The following is a 26,061-nucleotide window of genomic DNA, read 5'->3' on the forward strand; positions in this document are numbered from 1 at the left end:
ACAATTTCCCTTAAGCAGTCATTAAGTACTTAGCTAGCAGCTGTGAAGAAACTTCACACCCTTTCTTCCAATGAAGTGAGACACACACACACACACACACACACGTTGCTCTGCTTTGTTTTCCAAGGCGTGAAAAAGCAACAAAGTCCAGAAAACACAGGATTTCTGTCAAACTCCAATCAGATATTCTTCCACAATGGCCAAACCCACATGCTGCTATTTAAAACAGCAGCCCTAATTACTGGAGCCCCACTCAAACACAGGTGGCCTCACTTATTTCCTGTAATATGTTCTTACTTGGTCTCTTCTACGCATAATTCTGCGCTTGCGTGGGTCCAAAACGTCATCATCTGAATCAAGGGAAGATAAGGGAGATTGACTGCCTGGGCTGTGTGCCAAGCCCTCCTCTGCCGAGTCACTCCCACCTTCTTCTTCGTCCGAGGAAACTAGACTCTCAACTGATTCTGTTGGCAATAACACATGCCTGTGACATGTTGAATTTTCCCCTGCATCCACCTCCCCATTGCCTGGGGCAGGAGCTGGGCCAGAGCCAACCACAACATTAACTAAGCTTCATGTTCATTTAATAGGAACATGGAATGATCTAATTTAGTCCAGTGCCCTAAACATGCATATGTTTGTGCTCGTACTTCAATTTTTCTTCCCCAAGGTATCTTAAGAATGACTGGCCCTGCAATTCAACACATTTTAGATATTTTCCGCACATCAATGTATCTTCTGTCTGCAAGGAAATTTAAATTGTTTTTCTCCAATGTTCTGGATAGCAGGGTATCCATATCGTTGCAGTTCGCATGATTTGACATCTGTCCCTCATTAATAACAAGAGCTAATCTTCATGCCCTGTTTTACCAATTTCACTGCTTTTCACACCAATCTATATTGCAATAGGTCAGTCACCCTTAGCTAGCTTCTCAACAATTCTCATAATCCTCAGATAATACACTCAACAAGATTAGTATTATGTACAGGATAATTTAATGTCTTCAGAAAACATCAAACTCTGGAAATGTCATATAGAGTAAGATGAAAGAGAAAAATGATAAGAACTTGCTTTATACAGATGCAATTTTTGTCAGATGAAAGGTATGAAAGTCTTTGAGAGACACAGATATCTTCATCAATCAGAAAACAGAAGCACCTAATTGGGAGAAACACTGATGACAAGATTCTGAATTTCCTGAGATTCTTTGGCCAGATCTTTTTTATCATGTCATTTATAAATGTTGACAACATTAAAAATAAAAACACAGGGGGGGGGAAGCTTCACACCTGCAATTATTTAATAAATCTCTACCTTGTTTCAATCAGCTTCAACAAAATTATAAGGCTGGCCCTCTAAACATTTATTTTACCTTCATATAACAGGACAAAAGATTAACAGAGTTTGAAGACACCTTGTAGGTCATCTAGACCAAGCCCCCATCTAAGCAGCAGAAACTACACCATTTCTGATAAATGGCAGTCCAATCTCTTCTTGAAGGCCTCCAGTGATGAAGTTGCCACAACTGCCAAAAGCAAGCTGTTCCATTGGTTGATGATTCTCACTGTCAGAAAATTTCTCCTGTTTCTAGGTTGAATCTCTTCTTGATCAGCTTCTATCCATTATTTCTTGTCTAGCCTTTGGGTGATTTGGAAAACAGGACAACTCCCTTCCTCTCTCGGATGGCCCTTCAAATATTGGAACACTTCTCTTCACAAGACTAGCCATGCCTAGTCCCTGCGATCGTTCTTCATATGTTTTTGTCTCCAGTCCCCTCTTCTCTGCACTTTTTCTAAAGTCTCAATTTCTTTTTTTTATATAGTATGGTGTCCAAAACTAAATGCAATATTCCAGGTGTGGTCTCATTAAGACTTTATAGAGTGGTGTTTGTATCTCACTTGATTATAACCCTCTGTTAATGCAACTTAGGAATGCATTGGCTTTTTTGGCTGCCATCACTGCTGGCTCATATTTAACTGGTTGTGCACTAAGACTCCAAGATTCAGAAGATCAACAGGAGTGTGATCTCACTATGTGTGTCAGTCATGTGAATGAAATGAAATAAGTACCTGCCAAATAACAGCCCAGATTTAACAATTGTTGATAAGAAAGACCAAACAACAAAAAGTCTGGGTAGTGGGTATGGCAGTAGAAAAGAAGACAAAGAACTGGGGGAGAGGTCGCAAAATACAAATACTAGCTGATAGAAATAAATGACCAATAGTAATAGGTGCCTTGGGTGCAATCATAAAACAACCAAAGCACCACTTGAACATCTTTGGCATTGACAAATTCACCATCAGTCAATTGCAAAAGGTAACAACAGCACTAACATCATCCATTATCTACCTATTCCAGGTCCTGGGGAAGAACTCGATTTGTGGGTAAAAATTTTAAATCCAGTCTGAATGTCTGTTTAACTGTCTGACAAACCATAATAATGAAGTAGGATTGTTCAATGAAGCCAATTTGGCATAATGGTTAAAGATACTAGTCTATAAACAAGGAGATCAAGAGTTCTAGTCTCATCTGCAACACAAAGGCTTTGGGTGACCTGGGGCCAGTCCCATCTCTTAGCCCTGTTGTGGTTAGCTCTGACCCAGCTCCTGCCCCAAGGAATGTGCAGGTGGATGTGGGGAAGACATCCACATGCTGCAGGCCTGTTTTTGCTCCCAGTGGAATCTGCCGACGAAGTCTCCTCTGACCAAGGAGGAGGAGAATTTGGCAGACAGCCCAGGAGGAGATCAATCAGCTGTATTATCTCTGGATAATGAACAAGAATTAATGACACATCCACGCATGCATAGAGTGATGCATAGGAAGCAACAACTAAAGGATTATTACAAGAGAAAATGAGGCCACCTGTGGTTGGGTGGGGCTGCTGTAATTAGTGCTGCGGTTGGCCGTTGTGGAGAATTATCTGATCATTGTGTTTCATGAATGTCTTGCTGACTCCGGCCTTTGTTTGTTGACTTTTCACCACTTTGAAACCAAAGCAAAGCAAAGTGTGTTTCACTTTGTGGAAGACGAAGGGCTGTGACTTTCTTCACAGCTACAAGCTAAGTACTTATGAACTGATAAGGGACTTGCACAAAGTACCAGGTTGTTTTAGGATGAGTGCTCTTTGCAATACAAAAAGAGTGCTTAGTTTATTTTGAATTTTGTGATAAAGAACATTGTTTTGAATTTTCAAACGTGTGTGTGTGTGTGAAATTTGTACCTTTGAATTTTTGGGAGGCTCCTACCAGAGAGTCCAGCAGAACAAGCCCTAGAAAGCAAGCAATAGCAAATCTTAATCCTTACCAAGAAAATTACAGGGATTTATCCAGGCAGTCACCAGGAGCCAACACTGACTTGAGGGCACCCAAAAAGAAGAATGAATTGGTTTGCACTAATGGGAACTTTCTTCCAGCCAAAAATACCCCTGGGAGGAGTAAAGTTCATTAAGATCATGGTACTGGAAGAAAGAGCTAAGGCGACTATCTGCATATCCCATGAACTTGTTCAGAAGGCTTGTGAGATTCGCTCCACCAAGTCATGAAGTAACTCTCCCAATGCTTGGCATAGCTGAATCCCTCTTGAGATCCTCAAGGCAAGCTCAGAAGATGTTTGTTCCAGGGTATGCAGTGAAGCAAAGCACTTGTTGCTTTGCTTTGCAGCTGCCCCCTATGGATCTGAGTCAAATTATTTCCACAGAAATGTTCAGAATGTTCATTGGTTGCTATCTACTGTGGTAAAAATACAAAGGCAAAATGCACACTTAATGTCATTACTAATTAGACACCTGGAAACTTGCAAAAATAATGTTGATCTAACTAAAGAGATTACATGCTGAATTTAACTAAACCTTGCAAAATGTAATTCTATATTTGTTTTTAATCCAGATGAAGAAGTGTCAAATTTGTCATATGGGAGATTTATGTTACATAGAAAGGAAAGCCTACTTCATGTAATTTTCATGTCCTAGATGGAAAGAACCTCTAAAAGCCTTAGTTCATACTTTACACTAAGTCATAAAGAGTTAGGATACTTATTCAAAATTATTTTTTGTAGATTGAGCATAGTGCATGGATTTGGGAGAAGGGACAGTTAGGCATCACAATCAAATCCAAGGCAGGTCATAAATGTCAACTTAAAATTAAAAATAATTTAAACATAAAACCCAGCGCAGTCCTAGGTTGCAACAAAAGAGGGATAGTATCAAGATCATGTGAAGAGTTAGTACCACTTCATACTGCACTAGTAAGATTAAACTTGGATAATTGTGTCTACTTTTGGTCAACACAATACCAAAAGACTGAGACTCTAGAAACAGTGCAGAGAAGATAACAGTCACAGAGGAGGTTGACCTACTCTTCAGACGGCAGGGCAAGTAGTAATGGATGGAAATGTATCAAAGAGAAATCCAACCTAGAACTGAGGAGAAATTTCCCAACAGTGAGGGGGGAAGGTCATTCCAATTCATGTATTGTTTTATGACGTAATGGCTATCTCTGGATTAATGTGTTGGGTGACTGTTAAAGAATTACCTCTATTTTCTCCTTCCACAACCACCAGGAAATGATGGAATTTATATTCCAGGAGGCAACCGTACTTCATTTTTCTTTGAAGAAATTTCACTTCTCATTCAAGAAGCTCTGGCAGGATGGTGGAGAATGGAATAATTTATATTGCTTGCAGACAGCTGGTCATTTGAATTGTTGAGGTCACCTGGAGGTTTATGTTTATCCTCAGGGTCACCTTAGTATAAATGGGTGTGGAGCCTCTTAGAACTGATCTGTTGTAAACTGGAGATAGACGATGTCATAGATCTCCCCTTCTATTGAGAGAGGGCTTGTTGACAAAGATGGCCTCTTTGAGCCCCTCTTTCAAACTAGCAGTCCTCGCTGTTCAAAATGTAGATGGAATTTCTAACAGCATCATCCCCCAAGCTGGGGATATCTATCATCATGTCAGAATAACCAAAAATCTAATTGATATGAAATTAAAAAAGCATTAATGGATTGATTGATTTACCTGTGGGTTTGTGGCTTATTTTCAGTAAAATTACTTACTGGAAAAAAGGACTCGTTGGAATAATGCTAATATTGATAACAAAAATCTTCCCTTTTAAAAAGAAAAAAAACTTTAGCTGCTGGCAAAATGAGGACCTTTCCTAATGAAATCAGAATGGCCTTCTTTTCCTATATAACAGAAAATAATTTTTAATCCACAATCCATCCTTAGTGGCATACCAACATCCCATTCCTACTCCTTAGTACTAAAAGTAATATATATTGTAGTTTTGAAGCCTGTTTCAATGTGGCCTACTGCCTCTGATATTTAGAAAAGAATTCCAACCACAGCTACCCAACTTGCCATGTCATTGCTATATAACCCTCCCTTAACTTGGGCTCCCTAAACTTGATGCCAGCCCCATCACTCCCACCCACCACCTTCAGTGATCATGCAGAAACTTTCTTTGATATTTTCCAAGCTTCCAGTGCTATTTGTGGTGGGATTTTTTTTTCCATTAACAAAAAGGGAAAAACTGGAATAGCTCAAATAAAATGTAACTGCTGGGACCATGTTGTGCACTCCCCACCCACCCACATGAACCTCATAGTCGATTTTGGAAAACAAGAGAGATGGTTGGAGGCATTCTAGAGCTGTCTTTAGAAATATCCCTCTTTCCCCAGAAAAGGACAAAGGAAAATGCTGATAAATAGATGCTTTTAATAGGTGAAGTCATGGCGCTCATTGAATCCAATCTTTGAATAAGCTAATAATGCCCTGCAGCCATTTTGGGAAGAGAGCCCACATTTCTAATATGCCATCTGCACCCCAAGATTGTGGGCTCCAACCCTAAGGACTTGCACATTGCTGGAATCTCTGGTTATTTCACAAAAGTGTATCCTAGGCAAGGAGTATGAATATGTCCACATTTGATTCTTGGAAGCAGAACAAAAGGTTGGCTGAAATAAAATGTGTACCACATTTTGGAAACAAACAGCATGATTCATGAACAGTAGCCCCAGTTCACAATGAGCACCATTTAAACTCATCTGCTGCTGATTAGTTAATAAATTGACAGAACTGGAGAGTTTGCTTTTGATCATCTGTCAAGCATAATTGCCTGCAGGGATGTGCAAGAATTGAAGAAGAAAACCTAAGTGAAGTTAACCCTTAAAACTGTGCTTGAAAACTGAGCCATGCTTCTGGGGAAAGAAGAAAATGTCAGAATACTTTGGGCGTCCTGACAATGCAGATGGATAAAGCCATAAGGATAAATACGATGCAAAGCAAACAGAACTGACTGCATATATTGTGGTGCCAAAATCCAGATGCCTGATGGCATTTTGAACTACTGTGGCTGGAGCGAAGAGAACACGGAACATCTTTTTGCCTTTAAAGGGGCCCCTGGAGACGAGGGGGAGAGCAATTTTAAACAAGTGCAACTTTGACCAGAAGTGCAGGAGGGGATCGATGCATTTTGTAGACCTGGAACAGAGGTCTTATCCTCATTTCTCGAGCCATTTGACAGATTGCACAAGGCCAGCAGCAGTGAACTGCCATCCAGTCTTCGCAGAGAGTTCCCTGGAGAAGAACCAAAAATAATCTCTCCATATTAGACAGACTTAGAAACCATTTTTCATATAGATAGATGATAGACAGGTACGTAGGTAGAGAGAGAGACAGATATAGAGATATATAGATAGAGATATATAGATGTATACTGTATTTTGTGGAGTATAAGATGCCCCTTAGTTTTGGGGGAGGAAAACAAGGAAAAAAGGCCTCTGCCTCCCAGCACTTTGCCAAACAGCAAACAGATGATATACACTGTTGGCTGTGTATTTCTATGCATGTGTGCTTGACACATAGAAATAGCAAAGAATTGAAGAAATGTACATTATGGCAGTATATTAATGTCAGAAAGTTTTCTTAAATGTAATCACACTAACTCCTAACAATTATTTAAATAGATATATTCCAAATATGACAGGATTTAACTCAGCTGCCTTATTTTAATACTAATAGTTAATAGTAAAACAGGACATTCAGATTATACTTTTACAGATCTTTAAAATTGATGTAGCTTTCTAGATGTATTCTCTGCTATTTAAAAGAAGATTTATTTGTTCGTTTGTTTGTTTGTTTGATGTTTGATTGATTGATTGATTGATTGATTGATTGATTGATTGATTGATTGATTGATATGCCGCCCCTCTCTGGGGACTCGGGGCAGCTTACAACATATAAAAAAGAAACAATAGAGTACAGCACTGTGTGTATGAAGGATGGGTGCGAACTTAAAATATGGATCTTTCAGGAAATAAAATGACAAGATCTTGATTACCAAAATCTTCGGAAGTCATCACAATCCTCTGAAACCTTGCAAGATTCATATAAGAATCCTTGAATGTATATGATTTCAAGTGAGAATGAAAGCTTGAAAGATATGGCAATATCCTAAAATTGTGACCCATTTTAAAAGAAGACTACAATACCTGGGTTGCAAAGCACCAATAACCACTAGTTGCAAGGGTGGGTTCCAGTTACCTTCCCTACCAGTTCGCATTGTAATGGAAATGCGTGTTTTGCCCCATCACATCGCGCAAATGACCCTCTGCACATGCACAGAAGCTTCTGCTCATGCAAAGAGGGTTCTTTGCTGGCTACGGTAACTGGAGAGCTAGTTTAGAGGCATGGACAGCCAGCCATTGCTGCTGGTTTGGCGGTTGGGTAGAAATTTCCACCACTAGTATATGAGAATTGGTCCAAACTGGCAACAACCTACTACTGAGTAATTGGAAGAAGAAAGACATGCCTATGCTGAACTGTTTTTCCAATGAGACCGATCTATCAGGGCCACCTAGTCTACCCAAATATGGGATGGACCATGCTTCTTCCACTTTCGCCTTGACTAACTTGTTAGTACTATGTACAAAACAGTTGGGTTTGCAATATATAAATAGCTAAAAATGAATGTTATATGTGTTGAAATACTATAGCTTTAAGAGGTAGTGTTTCAAATTGCCATAAGAGGGAGCCAGAAAGCATGATTCTCTCTTTCTGCTCTGTGTTCTTTCTGCTGATTCACTGTGACTGATGTAGTAAACTCTATGTGTTCAATGTTAGTTTAATAACTGTAAGGTACTCCTTAAAACCCACCTCTGTCGCCAGGCATGGGGAAATTGATTCCCCTGGACCGTTTCCGCATTACGTATGGTTTGTATGAGATGTATGATTGTTTTTTATATTAAGGGTTTTAAATTGTTTTAACCATTGGATTTGTACTGTTTTGTTGTTATGAGCCGCTCCAAGTCTCCGGAGAGGAGCGGCATACAAATCTAATTATTAATATTATTAATAATATTAATAATAATAATGATAATAACAATAATAATAATAATAATATAATAATAATATCTGATATGTAAGACAAAGACAGGCTTCTAATATTGTTATTGTATTGAGATATATTGACTTATTTGAATGTGTATGACCAGCTGTTTAACTTGACTGTGCTATTTCTAAAGTAAACACTATTTTATATATTTTAATGTATCTGTCTTGTATGACTAGATAATTACTCATATCTCCTGAATATCTGCTGGAATCCCATATTTTCCTCTGTGCATATTCTTGATAACTCAAGGGTTCTGCACATTCCTTAACAAAACTGTTTTGGATGTATTTCTTTGTTGGTAAATTTAAATTTAACACTCTGCTGAATTAGTGCTCAGCTGAATTTGCTTTTCTAAAGATTTTTTTAACCGGCCTTTATTACCTCAGATGTAACTCAAGATGGCAAACGTAGCTAATATTCTCTCCTCCTCCTCTTTTCCCCACAACAACAACTCTGTGATGTGGGTTGGACTGAGAGAGAGTGATTGGCCAAAGTCACCAAGCCTAAAACAGGAATAAAACCCATGGTCTCCTGGCTTCTAAGCAAGCACTTTCATTTCTATATCCGCCTAATCCTTTTTTTTACCAGCTCAGAGATATTAAACTGATTTTAATTTAAAATAATTAGTTTAATTTAATAACGTAATTAATGTAAATTAAATTAATATTAATTTAATGTAATAACTACATACTTATTTAGTCTATCCCAAGGACAAACTATAATTGGGAACCATTCCTATATCCTCTTAATTACTAAGGAGCTAGACAAAAGATGCAGGATCAATCATTCTGTGGTAATTATTTCTGAAATGCCTCCCATTCCTTTCCTATTGCCACTATTTATTACACATAGTAGTATAATTTGAAAATGGGCCATCTTTCCTATGTATATTTTTTCCTCCTGAAAATATTTACATCTATACTACTCAGAGCATGATGCAATACTATGTCCAAGCACTTATATTAAGGTTTAACCAGTTTATGCAACTTTCATTTCATATAGTTTGTGTTACACCACAATATTTCTCATGTACCCTAAACAAAATCAGTGCTGGTACTCCATCTTTTCTTCTAACCTAAGTTGTGGTAGCCATGAAGAATGTCTTCATCATATCATACTTCCTTGGCAGGAGATTTTCTAATGTTTTCATTTTACAGGAAAAGCAAGGAAAGACAAGATAAAGTTAAAGATAAAGGTTCCCCTCACACATGTGTGCTAGTTGTTCCTGACTCTAGGGGGCAGTGCTCATCTCTGTTTCTAAGCCGAAGAGCCAGTCCTATCTAAAAATGCACCCATGGTCATGTGGCCAGCATGACTCAATGCTGAAGTGGCACAGACGGAACACTGTTACCTTCCCACCAAGGTGGTCCCTATTTTTCTACCTGTATTTTTACATGCTTTCAAACTGCTATGTTGGCAGAAGCTGGGGCAAGTAATGGGAGCTTACTCAGTTATGTGGCACTAGAGAATCGCCAAATTGCCACTACGTGCCCTAAGATGAGCATTAGGGGAATGGAAATCTTTGTCACGTTGATGCAGTTTGACTATTTGCTTCAAATTATTCTTAAAAGGCTGTGCCACTTTGAATCAAATTGGATTTCCAAAGGAAGTCAATGCTGATCTTATATTCAAACTGACATTTTGAATTGGACCAATTCAGACACTCAGGAATGGTTACTTATTTGTATTAGATTGATCCAATTCAACAATTGCAACCCAATCCAGTTTGCATAAACGTAAAAAGGATTTATTTGATCCACTTCTCCTCAATATACATTCCTACAAGTGGATGATGGATATTACAGTATTCTTCTGTAGTGCCATTTGGCAAATGTGGAATGTAATTATCTTAAAAACCAAATACTTTATTTTTTACTGAAATGTTAAAATGACTCCTAACTCCAATTAGCATACATTAAGTTTTTTTTTAAAAAAATGTGCTACACTAGGTCAGACCTTAGGCGGCATAGTTTTAAATTGTCTAAGCCCAAAATTTCAAGTCTGGTGACATAAGGTATTCTGTTGAGAACAGAAAAGTGGAGGACTCTTCTAATGAATTATCTCTGGACATTTTCAATTGTAGTATTAATGTCTGATATGTAGTGAGGGTTCCAGACAGATGAGCTGTATTCAAGAATTGGTCTAGCAAATGTTTTGAATGCTCCAGTTAAAATGTTCAATATTACCAGAGAAGCCACACAAGGTTAGGTTAACAACTCTTAATGGGTTTTTTGGCAATGTTCTTAACAGTGGGCTCTGACACTTAGATCATTAGAGGTGAGTACTCCAATTTCCTTAAGAGAGTGGGGGTCATCTACAAAGTCATGTACATCCAGTTTGTATTTTGTGTTCTTTTTGCCAATGTGTAAGGCAGAGCATTTGTTGGTTGAGATTTGAAGTTGCCACTTGTTTAACCATTTCTGACACATAGTCAAGCTCTTTTTAAAGGGTAGCAGCATTGTCAGTAGTGTGAATAGTTTTACATCATCAGTGAAGGGAACACAGTTGCTTATAATATGATAGCAAAGGTCATTTATGTAAAGTAAATTTGTACATTCATTTAGGGTCCAATAAATAAGAGGTAGATAGAGGTCACCAAGAAAGATAAGAGGGTGGGAGCAGAAGGCTGCCCATGTTAGTAGCGTAGTTAATTTATTTACATCTACAATGTCATAATCAGGAGCTCGGTAACAGAGAAGGAAGTGAAATGTGGTATTTAAGGACAGCTCACAGATGATAGTCTCAGGGAGAATGAATCCATGTGTAACTTGAATATTTTTTAGATTTAGGGACTTTTTATAGAAAATAGCCACTCCACCTCTTCTACAAATTTTATGATCAGACCGACATGATAGTCTCTATTTTGATAATAGAATCTGGGAGGGATGTGTTTAGCCATGTTTTGCAGAAAATATAGCTGTATTTAGTAAGATGAGGAATTGGGGTATTTTGTTTACAATACTTCTTGCATTAATTGACCTTAAGGTTAATAGTTGTTGCTATAGAAGAAGAAGGGACATGCATACTTAATTTTGGACATTGGGATGTTGGATAATGGTAGGTTGGATATTGGATGATGTATACCAAGTGATATATACCAAATGATACATATTGGCACAGAAACAATAGTTTATTATTGACTTTGGTCGTCAGTTTTTCTGCTTATATAGAAAAAGTGTATTTCCTCTTTGGGGACAATTCAATTTTACAGCTGTGGCAAAGATAAACAGTTGCTTTTATTCAATTCTTTTTTTAAAAAAAAGGATAGGGATTTGTTTGTCTCAAACATGCCATTTGAAAACACATTGTCTTTTATCGCAGGCTAAAAGAGCAACTGTTTTAGTGGTTTAATGTATTAACTGTGCATTAAGGAGCCAAGCACTCTCAGGGAAAGAGATCTTTGACCCCAGCAGTCAACAAATGTGGGATTTGGGGAAAGAGAATAGAGTGGCAATATTGTGCACTATGAAGCTCTGAGATTTTTTTTTTATGTTCTGCTCTGAACCTTTCACCCTTGTAAAGATTTTCAACTTAATAATTGCTACCCATTAAGTTATTCAAGTGGATTTCTTCCAGACTAAGATATCCCCCACTGGAACTGAATCTGATGCTCATGGCCAAGGACATTAAGGGTGGGGGGGATGCTGCACAACATAGACTTACATGTATGCTGTGTCTCTCTCTGATGCCAGCTCTTAGGGCTAAGGTTGAACCCAGTAGCAATGGGAAGCAAAAGCACTCACCATACTTGCTTGCAAGTCCACATTCCAGACAAGGGCTGCACAACGAGCCACACATACCTATCACAAAGTACAGACAGATCAGAAGGAGATGAGAGGGGCACAATGGCTTCGGTCAGCTGAAGGATTGCAGTGCTGGGCTCGGATTGGCTCAAAAAATTAGACAGAGTTCGGAGCCCAGAGATGGGGAGGGGTGAAGCATATGTACTTTAAGCATCCCTGCTGTTAGCATGTCAAAGAATTGTATGTAATGTTCCAAAGACAAAACTATACAGAGTGGTAGTAGATAGCCAGAGACATCAATCAATCATATACAAATACAACCAGATCAGAGCACACAGTTCTCTACACACAGCAATTCTGCAATAATTCTCCCCAGAGAGGAATGCTGCTCACTCGCTCCCTCTTATGGGCAACTGAATCATTACTCTTAAAGAAACATTATCAAACATACATTGTTGGTTAATTACATATTGTAGCACCCAACTAGTTATACTCATAGTATTAATACCTATGTCTCCCAGGTCTGAGGGATTCCAGGATCTGTAAAAGGAGTGCTAGCACAAACTCCTTTTACAGATCCCAGAATTCCTCATAATTGGCCTTTTTTGCTTTCCCCCTATATGTATATATGGGTAATCCTCGACTTCATTTTGTGACTGCACTGAAAAAAGTGACTTACAACCATTTTCCACACTTAACAATCATGGCAGTATCCCCACAGTCACATGATCGGAATTCATGTGCTTGGCAACTAGTTCATATTTATGATGGCTATGGGGTCCTAGGATCAGGTGATTCCCTTTTTGCGGCTTTCTGACAAGCAAAGTCCTATTCACTCAACATCTGAGTCACTAATTTAACACTATTGAATTAAATTAACATAATTAAGTTATAATTAACACAAATTAATTAAGTTAACAACTGCAGTGACTGACTTAACAATTGTGGAATGAAAGGTCATAAAATGGGGCAAAACGGACTTAACATTGGTCTCACTTAACAACGGAAGCTCTGGGCTCAATTGTGGTCATATGTTGAGGACTACTTGTATATTGAACAGTTATGGGAACATCGATTTTGGCCTCTGTAAAACCATCACGTCTAGCTTTAAATTATAAAGTAAGATCTTCTCTAATGGGAAAAAGGTTCTCATTTTCTACATATCTCCCCCAAATCAGTAAGACATTAAAGATCTTTTAAGAAAAATATCAGCACAAAGACCTTGTCAGCTTCCCAATAAATACCTGAGAAATAAATCAGAGTCCAAACCTTGGGCTTCTTCCAAGTTCCAATTTATTAACAGATTCTCATCTCCAAGGTTCAATTTATTATCAGAGCCATGTTGGTCACACCATTGCCATCCCGATTATTAATGGTTCGTAACCCTAGTCAAACCAATATTAACTTTTCTTACAGTTCCCCACCCACGTTCATTCCTTATCCCTACACCCACTGTATGATTTTATGACTTTGCATTATGAATTTAAAATGGAAATGTAGAAGATTGATGAGAGTTAATAATAGTAAATGCTAAGTGCCTGAAAATGGATTGAGCTTGGAAATATTGAATGAAATTATAGCAAAGTAAATATGGAAATATATTAATTGATGCATTGGTGTTCAGGTAGATTTTCATAGTATTATTAGATTACTATAATACTATGATAAATATTTAAGAAATGAAGATTTTAAAGCATGGATTTATTAATAGTTGTGGTTTTGGTTTTGCTGGTTGTTTTAGTTTTAATAGTAACAGATTTTTGTTTTGTTTTGTTATTAATTTCTTTTAATAAAAAAGAAGGGAAATTTTTCCTATTTTTTATTTATTTATATTTATTCATTCATTCATTCATTCATTCATTTATTTATTTATTTATTTATTCAGATTTCTTTGCCACCCAGTCCCAAAGGGACTGCCGCTCAGACACTATACTTTTCCGCCCACACTGGAAAAAAATTAGAGGGAACACTGCCCACAAGTTCATCCCATGGACCAGAGATGGTCTGCTACTTGAACAGTCAGGCGCTATGCTCTGGTAGTGATTTTCAGGATGCACATACCGCTGCGTGTCCCAACGTGCATACGCACTCCCCCATATGAGATTTGGCTTTTACTGCACAAGTCAAAAAGAGGACAGTGAAAATATTTACTGACCCCTCTCATCCTGGACATAAACTCTTTCAACTCCTATTCTTAAAACATCGCTACAGAGCACTGTTCCAAGACAACTAGACATAAGAACAGTTTTTTCCCAAACCCCATCACTCTACTAAACAAATAATTCTCTCAACACTATCAAACTATTTACTAAGTCCGTACTACTATTACTACTAGTTTTTTCTAATCATTCCTACCACCCATTTCCTCCCACTTATGACTGTATAACTGTAACTTGTTGCTTGCATCCTTAAGATTTTTATTAATATTGATTGTTTCTTCATTGCTTATTTGACCTCATGATGTTGTACCTCATGATTCTTGACAAATGTATCTTTTTCTTTTATGTACAATGAGAACATATGCATCATTCTATTCTATTCTAACATGTGCAATTATCTTACAAATTGTCTTGTCACTGCAGGTATCAAATAAACCAGTGGACCAGTTGTTTCCAGTGTGTAAGAGGGTTGTCTTGTTGGAAGTAGCAAGGGTACCAATGGCACATGGCTGGATTGTTACAGGTTCAGCTGAATTTTTGCTCCTGGTGAATGAAATAAATAGACAATAAATAAATAAAAAATGTGTTAAGACAATCTGTGATGAAAGAAAGAAAGAAAGAAAGAAAGAAAGAAAGAAAGAAAAAGAAAACTACATGGTGTTAAAAGAAATGAAATTTATAAACAAAGCAGTTCATAGAACAAGCAATCTCTGATCAGCAAATGGATGGAGGAAAAGTATTCATTATTTTAATATCAATCTGTTTTGTTGTAATACCTGCCCTCCCTTTCTTCAAATTCATTTCCTCTTCTTGATGCTAATCTCCCACATTGCCAACAGGCAAAAAAAATTAAAAATATACCTGGCACTGCAGTTCCACATTCATTTTCAATAAAGAAAAAAACCCCAGCTGTTTAAAAAGACTTCCAGCATTAATTTGCAGCATCTATAAAGATTTCTATATGCATCTGCCCAATATTAATCTTTCTGTCCTATATGAAAATACAGACATTTCTTCAGAGTAGCACTTTTCATTGCCACAATGAATGCTCTTCTAAACTAAACTAAAAAGTGTTCATACTTTTGAAAGAAGGAAAAAGATTCCAGAGTTCTTATATGGGTTTTTATTTTTCAAGATGCTTTTAAAGACTTTCGATAGCAGGTGTCTTGCAAAGCATGTATATTAACCAGGCATGAAAAAGTATAAGAGAGGAGCAATTGTTAGTTTTACTTCCATATATGACAATAACTATTTCATAATATTTACTCAGAATACATGAAATACTTCCATAAGTATTTCAGAAATCATGTAGATACTATAGTTTTTGGAGTTCCATAGCTAGCTTCTGTTACTGTTTAAATGTACAGTATATGTCACCCAACTCCCTCTGGTTGGTCCCTTTTTTTCCCTTCCAGGTCATCACTTTTCATAACTGCAAACAAAATAACTTAGACGTCCCGCACACATTCCTTTAATTAAGATGCAATGAACCTAAATAATCCATAACTGCCCAGCTGTCAGATTGTCCGGGTTTGCTGGTAGTTTTTTTAAATAAAATACTCCCCCCCCCCCCGGAAATTTAATTACTTTTGTTAAGTGGACACATAGAATCTTTAAATATGTTCACAAATATTGGTTTGGATGTCTTCTTCTTCCTCTCTGGGAAGCAATCATTAACAGAGTAACAGAGTTGGAAGGGATCTTGTAGGTCATCTAGTCCAACACCACCACCACCCGCCATGACCAAGCAGAAGACCCTACAGTATTTCTGATAGATGGCAGTCCAGTCTCTTCTTGAAAGCTTCCAGTGATAAAGTTCCCACAACTTCTGAAGGAAAGTCATAAAATTTCTCCTTATTTTCAGGTTGAATCTCTCCTTGTTCAGTTTCCATCCATCCATTCTATCCATCCATCAACTCAAATCCTCATCAAATCAGGCAAGTAGCTGCAGGGCATATACCATAAACCAATAGGTCCTGGTGTGAAACTCTAGGGAAAGTCCTCTACATAGACTTTGAAGGGGAGGGGCATACAAATCTAATAATAAGTAAGTAAGTAAGTAAGTAAGTAAATGAGTGAGTGAGTGAGTGAGTGAGTGATTGAGTGAGTGAGTGAGTGAGTGAATGAATAAATAAATAAATAAATAAATAAATAAGAGATTAAATGGCTATGCCAAACTAGAACCCCAGCTCAAATGTCTGCATTCTTATGAAGTTGAAGTCTCACATCTTAGCTTCTGTCACAGCATTGTTTTGAGAATAAAATACATTGGAATACATCTGCATCACGTACAATTTATCTGAATATTATTCTCAAACAAATACAATATAATTATAATTTGGGACATAATTTGTTGTTGTTGTTAAGAATTTTGTGGGTTTCATTTTCATGTATGTCTCTCCCCAGCAGTAAACCATCATGTTACTGAAAAACAAGTAGCATCACCGTAGATTGGTATCTGCAATCCACAGTGGACTGCTGGGAAGTAGATTTGATCCACAGGAAAACCACAATTACTGGGAGATATACTGAGAAAGCCATCACACACAAAAACGTGAGGATTCTGATTCTATGCCTGACATTCGATCCGACCTGAAAAAAGGCAATAAACGACTGACTGTGTTCTGTCTCTTTCAGAAATGAGGCAAAAAGGAGGTGACATACAGTATTTTCAGCCAAGGAAGATCCATCTAAATCCACCATCTGATTGAATAATTATCTGATTGAACAATATACAGAACATGGGCTCCAATACAGTGTGGTTATCTTGTAGATTATGATGTTTGTAATGCTTTAACTTTCTAAGATACTTTTATAAGTTGTTTTAAATATCATTCTGGAGACTAAAATTATAGTATAGAAATAGACCTATAACCTCCATTGCTTTTTGCAACATTCCAGGCATAAACAACATAAATAGATATAACTGGATTCTTTTTTCCTTACCCCAACATAGATAGGTAGTTGCTCCAGTCTCCAGACACTGGCAGAGAAAGGATCAATATAGATTGTGTTGTGTCAGGCAATGACTTTTTCTTTTTTGTAGTAAAACAGCAGCTTATAAACTTGTCCATTGGGAAGAAGCAGCTAGGCAGAAGATTAAAGAATGGAATAAAGATTGCTAAAGTTTGTTGTCAAAGAATGCTGACATCACAGCATTCTGCATTGTAGTGTCACAAGAAAGTGGAAAACCAACTTTTTTCAAGACAGTTAATGGAAACAGCAAACACCGAAGGGCCAATCATTCTACTGCATGTGTTTTCTTCAATATGAATGTAACAAAACTAACTTCAAACACTTTAAAAGAAGAGAGGGCAACCTATGGCCCTTGACCCATCCTCCCCTTTGTCTGCAGCATGAGTGGGCCTTCTAAAATTCACTGCTTGAAGTTGGTTGGTGTGGTTTTATTAGCCATGAACTAGTAATTACCAAACTACTCAAATAAAAACTCCTTTCAATCAAAAATATGTGATTCATAATTCCTATTGAATGTTAATCACCTCAAGCCTCTCAGATTTAGCGATCAGATAAGACTGGCATCATCATCATCATTATCATGCATTTTATCCACTTCATCTCTCCTTCTGCAGTCTTTGTACTTCCAGAAAAAACAACCATTTCTTTGTGGCATTGTCTGGCTAAAGTTGCTCATTCTGGTTTAGAAAAAAGCAACAATAATTTGCTGCATTTATTTCATCAACAAGTAGCCACCTGGCAGCCTTGTTTAAGGTGACATGAGTCCTCTTGGGGAAGGAGGACTCCGAGATTTACTTACAAGCTGGGCAGAGGAATTAGCAGAGCATCTGTCAGACAAGATTGCTTGAATCCATTCCAAATTGAACATCGGCTTTGATAAAAGACCAGTGAGATGATGGAGGCACAGACTTGCTCTGTTATCTGGTAAGGGTTTGTTCCTGTTGGGCCTGAGAAAATGGACATGGTTCTAATGACAGTAAGTTCAGCCACCTGCTCCTTAGATTCATGCCCCTCCTGGACAGTTAAGGCTCCTCAGGGAGTGCTGTGTAGTTGTGTCCTAATTGTGGTTAATTCTTTGCAAGAGGGGTTTAGTCCACCCCCACTTAAGGAGGCATTGGCTCACCCCCTCTTCAAGATGTAGCGCTGGATTCCATTTTACTGGACAACTTTCATCTGGTGTCACAGGTCCATTTTCTTAGGGAAGGTTGTTGCACAGCAGCTTCAGCAAGCCTTGGATGAAGCAGATTATTTTTATTTTTATTATTCAGTATTATATTTTTTTTTAGTCTTTTTGTGTGAGATGGGCAACAAATACATTTAACAAAAGAATAAATTTAGTGCTGTAATTGGACCCTCACAAAAAAGAGCCTGGAATTAGACTCTAAAATACAAGACTTATACACTTCATATGGGAGCTCAGTAATATAGTTATTTTTCCCAGCTATAAAATATAGCATTATATTTATTGAAATTTTGTAAGCAAATTAGATCTGTTTTATTCCATCATGCCTTCAGCCAAGCTGTTTGATCACAGCTGCCTCCTTAAGTTTTAGGTTTTACTAAAGCTTTTATCATTTGGGGGATTTTTTTCTCTTTGTTTTGATGTTCTAGTCTAGGCTATGAGAGTCTTTCAAGGGGTGGTTAATAAGCACTAATAAATAAAGAAATAGTCAGCCAACCATGGGCAGAACTCATAGGCAAGATGGTTGGTAAAGTGAGCAAAGAGAGCCTTTAAAACTCAGAGATCTGTTTATATGCATACTTTCTTTATCCAACTCTCTTTTTCTTCTTGCTGTATCAATGTCTCCAGTTGTTTGTTTGTTTTGTCCACTGACTTGAATCAGTATACAGTGATACCTCATCTTACAAACCCCTAGTCATGCAAACTTTTTAAGATACAAACCCAGGGTTTAAGATTTTTTTGCCTCTTCTTCCAAAATATTTTTACCTTACAAACCCAAGCTGCCGCCACTGGGATGCCCCGCCTACTCCCCTCCGTGGGAAACACCACCTCCGGACTTCTGTGTTTTTGCGATGCTGCAGGAGAATCCCAGAAGTGCAAAAATGGGCTTCACTGGCAATGGAAGTCCGGAGGTGGGGTTTCCCAGTGAGGGGAGCCTCAGCAAAATCACAGCATCACAAAAACATAGAAGTCTGGAGATGGGGTTTCAAAGACTTCCGTGTTTTTGCAACGCTGCAATTTCGCTGAGGCTCCCCTCACTGGGAAACCCCACCTCTGGACGTCCGTTGCCAGCAAAGCACCCATTTTTGCACTGCTGGGATTCCCCTGCAGCATCACAAAAACATGGAAGTCTGGAGGTGGGGTTTCCCATGGAGGGGAGCCTCAGGGAAATCCCAGCAGCAATAAACGGGTGTTTCAGCTGGCAAAAGGGGTGACTTTTGGGCTTGCATGCATTAATCGCTTTTCCATTAATTCCTATGGGAAACATTGTTTCCTCTTACAAACTTTTCATCTTACAAACCTCATCCCGGAACCAATTAAGTTCATAAAATGAGGTATCACTGTATTTCAAGTGGGATCCTGTTCTTATATATGATTATTTTGTCCTAGTTTTCTAATTGTAGAAGAAGATAGAAAGTTGTTAACTATAGAACATCTGGGTGTAGGATATGGAGTTTATTTAGCAATTACAATTCCCTTTGGCAAAATGTGAAAGGAATCAACTGTCCTGAGCATAATATTCATATTTTGTGCACGCTGTATCTTTAAAAAAAATTACGTGCCTTAAATATTTAATCCGATCATTTTGAACATTCAGAGGGTTAAATTAGGCATTAAAAGTGGCTCAGAGAACATCTCCAATTCTTCCACCGGTATGGTACAAAATCTGATTTTAAGCTTATATCTCTCCTAACAAAACTGCAGGAAATTTTACAAAGACCTTTCAAACGCACATCTGGGGAATTATTACCTACAAAAATTAAGTGTATATGAAGTAAGTGTTGCCCATGAAAATATATTTCTCGCTCCTCCACATGGCTTATCTCAGTACACACATTTAAAGGCAGATCTGTGGGATTTGATGCCTAGTTAACATAAGCATCTGGATCTGATGTTACATTTTACAGTCTGTTCCAGTCCTTTCCCAAATCTGAACTTCAGCTCTTCAGCCCTACTTAGAAAATCACTAAATCCATGAAGGCACACTAGTTTTTAGTGCTTGCTAACGAAGAAAAAAAAATATGGAAAGCAAAGAAATTAACAATGTGTTTTAAATGGTAGGCTGATTGCTCGCTACAGATGCCTCAAAGCTAAATACTCTAGGAATAACCTTAAAGATCATTATTCAACTTTGAATTTGATCTAGAGATTTTGTTAATGCAAGATCAGTTCAAATCTCATAAAGCTGTGATATAATTGTATCTAAAAATGCAGTGAGATTGAGTCCTGAATGTCGTTTCACCTATTCTGCTTCATTTTTCACTGTTCTTAAAAGGAAAAGGAGAAACCCTCAACATTTTATATACCACATATTTCACTATTTCTTTAACATCTATAGCAGAGGTCCCCAACCGCCGGTCCGCGGACCAGGACCGGGCCGTTGGGGTTTTTCAGCCGGTCCGCGGCGCCGCTGACTGGTGCTGGAATTTGAAATGAGAAGTGTTGCTGCTCTACAAACAAAGGGCAGCAACAGTTCCTTAAGGAAAGGCAGGAAACAAAGGGGCCAATTGCAGGCCCGCTTTCTTCTCTGCCCCTTAAATCCCATATTTTCTCCTCCCCGCCCCCCGGCAGCCAAACGTTGTTTAGCAGCCGGCGAGTAAGGTAAGAAAATCGTCCGGGAGGGGGGGGCTGGGCCTGGCAGTGCAGCTCGCTGCCGGGCCTCTCCTCTAACCATCCGTGGGGTGGGGCACTGGGGTTGGGGGCCACGACCGGTGGCCGTGGAAAGTTAACAGGCCTAGTGGCGCAGCCGGCACTAGGCCTCTAAGCGTCCGTGGGGGGGGGCGACCACGGGCTTCCAAAAGGCAAGCGGCCTAGCCTCTTGCTGCCCGTGGAGGGGGGGCGCCGATGCCAAAAGGCAAACGGCGCGCCCCACCGCTTAGGCTTTTGTTGCTTCTGGAGGGGTGGGCGCCGATGCCGAAAGCCTCAGCGAGGTTTGGCTGCTGGGGGGGCGGGGAGAATTAAATCCTCCCCCCCTCCAGGAGCAGCAAAAGCCTAAGCGACGGATCGCATCGTTTGCCTTTCGGCTCCATTGCTGAGGCTTTTGCTGCTCGTGGAGGGGAGAGCGCCAATGCCGAAATGCAAAGGGTGCACCCCGCCGCTTAGGCTTTTGCTGCTCGTGGAGGGGGGGGGTTGGCGGTGCCGATACCAAATGCTTTCCCTCCGTGGTGGGGGGTGCAGGGCAGGCGCAGGCAGCCCCAGGAGACAAAGAGTGAATGAGAGAAAGAAAAGAGAGAGAAAGGGAGGGAGAGAAAGAAAGAGTGAGAGATAGAAAGGATGGAGAGAAAGAGGGAATGAGAGAAAGGAAAGAGAGAGAAAGGGAGGGAGAGAAGGAAAGAGTGAGAGATAGAAAGGATAGAAAGAGGGAATGAGAGAAAGGAAAGAGACAGAAAGGGAGGGAGAGAAGGAAAGAGTGAGAGATAGAAAGGATAGAAAGAGGGAATGAGAGAAAGAGGAAATGAAGGAAATGAACCCCACCCCCATATGACCAAAGCGCCCCCCCCACCGGGCCATGGAAAACTGGTCTAGCTTAAAGCCAGTCCCTGGTGCAAAAAAGGTTGGGGACCTCTGATCTATAGGATATATCTTGGTCAATGTTGGGGGTAGATAAATGGAGGATCCAGCTGAATTTAAATGTTCCACAACAGAGAAGGGACACTGAATGCTAAAACCTGATGGAAATATGTCAAGATGGGAATTCTCCTGTGTGTGTGTGTGTGTGTGTGTGTGTGTGTGTGTGTTTTTATTTCCAAAATAAAAGCTTCTCCCATCAGTCAAGAAATCCAGCAAAGAATCATCCCCAGAGAAAAATCATCCAGATGCCCCAAGCTCTATGGCCTCCCCAAGATACACAAAGAAGGAACACCACTCAGACCCATAGTCAGCTCCATAGGCTCACCCCTACAGAATCTTGCCAAATTTCTCGCCAAACAACTCCAGCCCTATGCAGAATCCATCATGTCTCATGTACAAAACTCATTCCACTTCATAGAAATCATAAAGGAACAAAACCTACAACCCAGTGACCTTCTCGTAAGCTTCGATGTCATATCTCTCTTCACCCAAGTGCCTATCAAAGAAGCCCTGACAGCCATCCAAAACAAATACAACCCCCCAAAGCACATCTTAGATCTGACCAACCACTGCCTGATGAATACATACTTCATCCACAATGGACAAAGATACAAACAGATAGAAGGAGCCCCCATGGGATCACCCCTGTCACCCGTCATCGCAAACTTATACATGGAATATTTTGAAACCAATGCCTTGGACAAATCTGAATACAAACCCAAACTCTGGCTTAGATATGTAGATGACACCTTCGTAATTTGGTCACATGGGAAAGAAAAACTGGACAGCTTTCTCACACATCTCAACAGCCTACACCCCAAAATACAATTCACCATGGAAATAGAAACCAACAACAAACTTCCCTTCCTGGATGTCCTAATCTACAAAAAACCCGATGGCTCCCTAGGACACACCGTATACCAGAAGAAGACACACACCAACCGCTACTTGAACGCAAAATCCCACCACCACCCCGCACAGATCAATTCCGTAGCCAAGACCCTCATTTCCAGAACCAAACGCCTAGCCGACAAAGACCACCTGGAACCTGAATTACACAGTCTCACAAATGTATTAATTTCCAATGGATTCCAAAGAGAGGCAATCAACAACTTAATCCAAAAAGAGACACCCCCCAAGAACCAAGACACAGAACAGGACAATGGCATCGCCTTCCTCCCTTACATCAAGGGCACCACAGATAAAATCAGTAAAATTCTCCGCAGACACAACATCAAGACAGCCTTTGGTACAGATAAAAAAATAGCCAACATCCTAAGAAACCCGAAAGACAATATCCAACTTGAAAACCAGGGAGTTTATCAAATACCGTGTAAAAACTGCCCAGCCACATATATTGGACAAACAAACAGGAGAGTAAATGCACGTGTTGCAGAACATAAGAATGCATTAAAGAAAAAAGAAAAAACCTCCTCCCTTTTCCAACACTTCAAAACCACAGGACATGAAATTGATTTTGACAGTACCAAATTAATTTCCAAAACAGAACACTACAGCAAAAGAATAATCATGGAAGCTATCGAGATAGAAAAACATCCCCAAAATATGAACAAGCGGGATGATACCTCTCGCTTACCAGACATCTGGAAACCAGCCCTCAAACATATCCCAGCCACAGAAACCAGACTCAGGACACACATTGTAAAGCAATCAAGCAGCCTGCAAGTTCTAACTACTCAGGACATCACGCCTAATCTACAACCATTAACTAATCAGCATACCTCAGCTACATCAACGACCCCAATTGTTACCCCTCTGACTCACCAGGAGGTTTCTACACAGCAGACAATTGCTGAGCCATCAAACCACACCCAGCCACCAGTATTTATAGAAGGAAGGCAGCTAAGGTCTCGCAGTGTTCGCCTGAGAACAAGGACAGAAACACCAGCCTGAAGATGATGAGTGGGACCTCATCGAAACGTCGCCAGAAATTTCCAAATCCTACACGGGAAGAAACCCGAATATACCAAGACCGTCATATATATATATATATATATATATATATATATATATATATATATATATATATATATATAAATATATATATTGGAACATATATATAAATTTCTTTCATAAAGTAATAAGAGATTCCTCATGTGAAGCTTGATGATACCTCATGACTTAATAAATATATCCAGATCATTTGTTCAAAAGCAATTGCTGTTACTTTCTCCCTGGACTCTTGTGGGACATCCTGGTGGGTCTTCCATTCAAATGTTAACCAGTTTTGAAAGGATAACTGTCTGAAATGAACCAAAAGTTTGAAGATCTTTCTAAGAGAGTTATATCATAGGATATATTTATCTGCACTGCCCCCACCTTACTGGCCTTCCGGAAAGCCATAAAGACCTGGCTTTTCTGACAGGCCTGGCGCCATTGATCTCAGGGGAAGGGGGTTACTAGCATGGTCGGCCTATGAATGTATGGATGGCTGCAATTATTTTAAATTGAAATGCTTTTATACTGATCCATGTTTATTTTTGTTGTGAACCGCCTTGAGTCCCTAGGGAATTGGGCGGCATAGAAATATCATTAAATTAAATTAAATAAATATTTACTCTGTTGTAATTTTCTCTGGACTAGCTTCCAAGGTTTGTAAATAGGTACACAGGGTGGGGTTTGTAGCATTTCCTGCCAGTGTTTCAATGTTCTTTTTATTTGCTGGATTTGTTTTAATCAAGTTGTCTCATCTATTAATGTAAGTCCTTGTTTCTGTGTTCATTTACTACAGTAAATCCAAATATTTTAAAATGTATTCTTTTAAAGGCAAATTATTAATATTTAAAAAGCAGTAGGCAGCTGGATTGGTTTCCAATCACTACAAGGTACCTACTGAAACATTTATTATCTGGTGGCAAAATTGGATATATTTTAGATATTTTTCTCTACGTATACATATGTACAAACAGGATACATAAAACATGCAATACCTTAAAGAAATTAATTGTAGCTTCTGAAGAAAAGAAAAGCAACAATATAGAACTAAGTCTCAACTAACAGAAGCCCTATACATTTCAACAGGATTTATTATAGGACTCTGCATGGTCTTAAAGAGCATATTGTTAATCTTTTGAGTTTTGCAGACATTATTGTTTATTTTGAGCTTCCTCTTTTGGGAGATTTCAATATATACAGAGATTATTCAGTCAGGCATGGGATTTTATGTTCCTGTTACAGGAAAACAATAGTTTGATTTTTAAAGAATAGTATTTAGCAAAAAAAATGTGAAAGACCCATAAGATGTTTCCATTGTGTTTTCCCAAAAATAAGACCCTGTCTTATATTTTTTGAACCCTAAAATAAGTACTTGGCCTTATTGCCATTCACTACAAAGCCCAATTGGGCTTATTATTAGGGGATGTCTTATTTTGGGCAAAACAGGATATGAAAAATCAGTCTACTAGAATCTATACAAAGAATCCTGAGCAGCTTTCAAAATTATTGTTATAGATAAAAATAGATTCTACATAAAAAGTTGCCAGTAATATCTTCAGGACCAGCTTGCTTACAAGACATAATGTAAATGGTTGTTAGCATCAGCACTTAGCTGGCTTCCACTGACCTAAAATAAATACATAAATAAAGTTAGTCTAGTTATTAGCTGGCAGGCAACTATCTAGAACATTAAGTCAGGAAAACATTCCCAAAGGTGGTGATGGCTTCGCTACTATAACTTGCTAAAAAAAAAAAAAAAAACCTGTAGATATGTGTCCATGTCAATAGAGTTGACTTGGGGGCAAGTTCCATCTTTGTTTTTTAACTCTAAAGTCTTTAATAATAATAATAATAATAATTATTATTATTATTATTATTATTATTATTATTACTTATTAGTTATTAGTTATTACTTATTACTTATTACTTATTACTTATTAGATTTGTATGCCGCCCCTCTCCGAAGACTCGGGGCGGCTCACAGGATACAATATAAAACAGTGAATACAAAACAAATCTGATTAATTAAAAAACTACATTAGCTAAAAATCCAGTATATTAAAATCAATCAAACAATTCAA

The 26,061-nt window shown here is 38.6% G+C and overlaps 1 protein-coding gene across 1 annotated transcript; it reads right to left on the minus strand.

Annotated features, from left to right (window-relative positions):
• Window positions 1-6,424: 6,424 nt before the first annotated feature.
• PLAC8L1 (PLAC8 like 1) lies at window positions 6,425-17,369 on the minus strand. Its single transcript, XM_070736741.1, has 4 exons — window positions 17,242-17,369; window positions 14,699-14,838; window positions 12,057-12,193; window positions 6,425-6,577 (listed from the first exon to the last, which is right to left on the minus strand). The coding sequence occupies exons 1-4, from the start codon at window positions 17,367-17,369 to the stop codon at window positions 6,425-6,427; spliced, it is 558 nt and encodes a 185-aa protein (XP_070592842.1).
• Window positions 17,370-26,061: the final 8,692 nt, after the last annotated feature.

Source organism: Erythrolamprus reginae, chromosome 2, assembly GCF_031021105.1.
Source record: "Erythrolamprus reginae isolate rEryReg1 chromosome 2, rEryReg1.hap1, whole genome shotgun sequence".
Classification (NCBI taxonomy): Eukaryota; Metazoa; Chordata; class Lepidosauria; order Squamata; family Dipsadidae; genus Erythrolamprus; species Erythrolamprus reginae.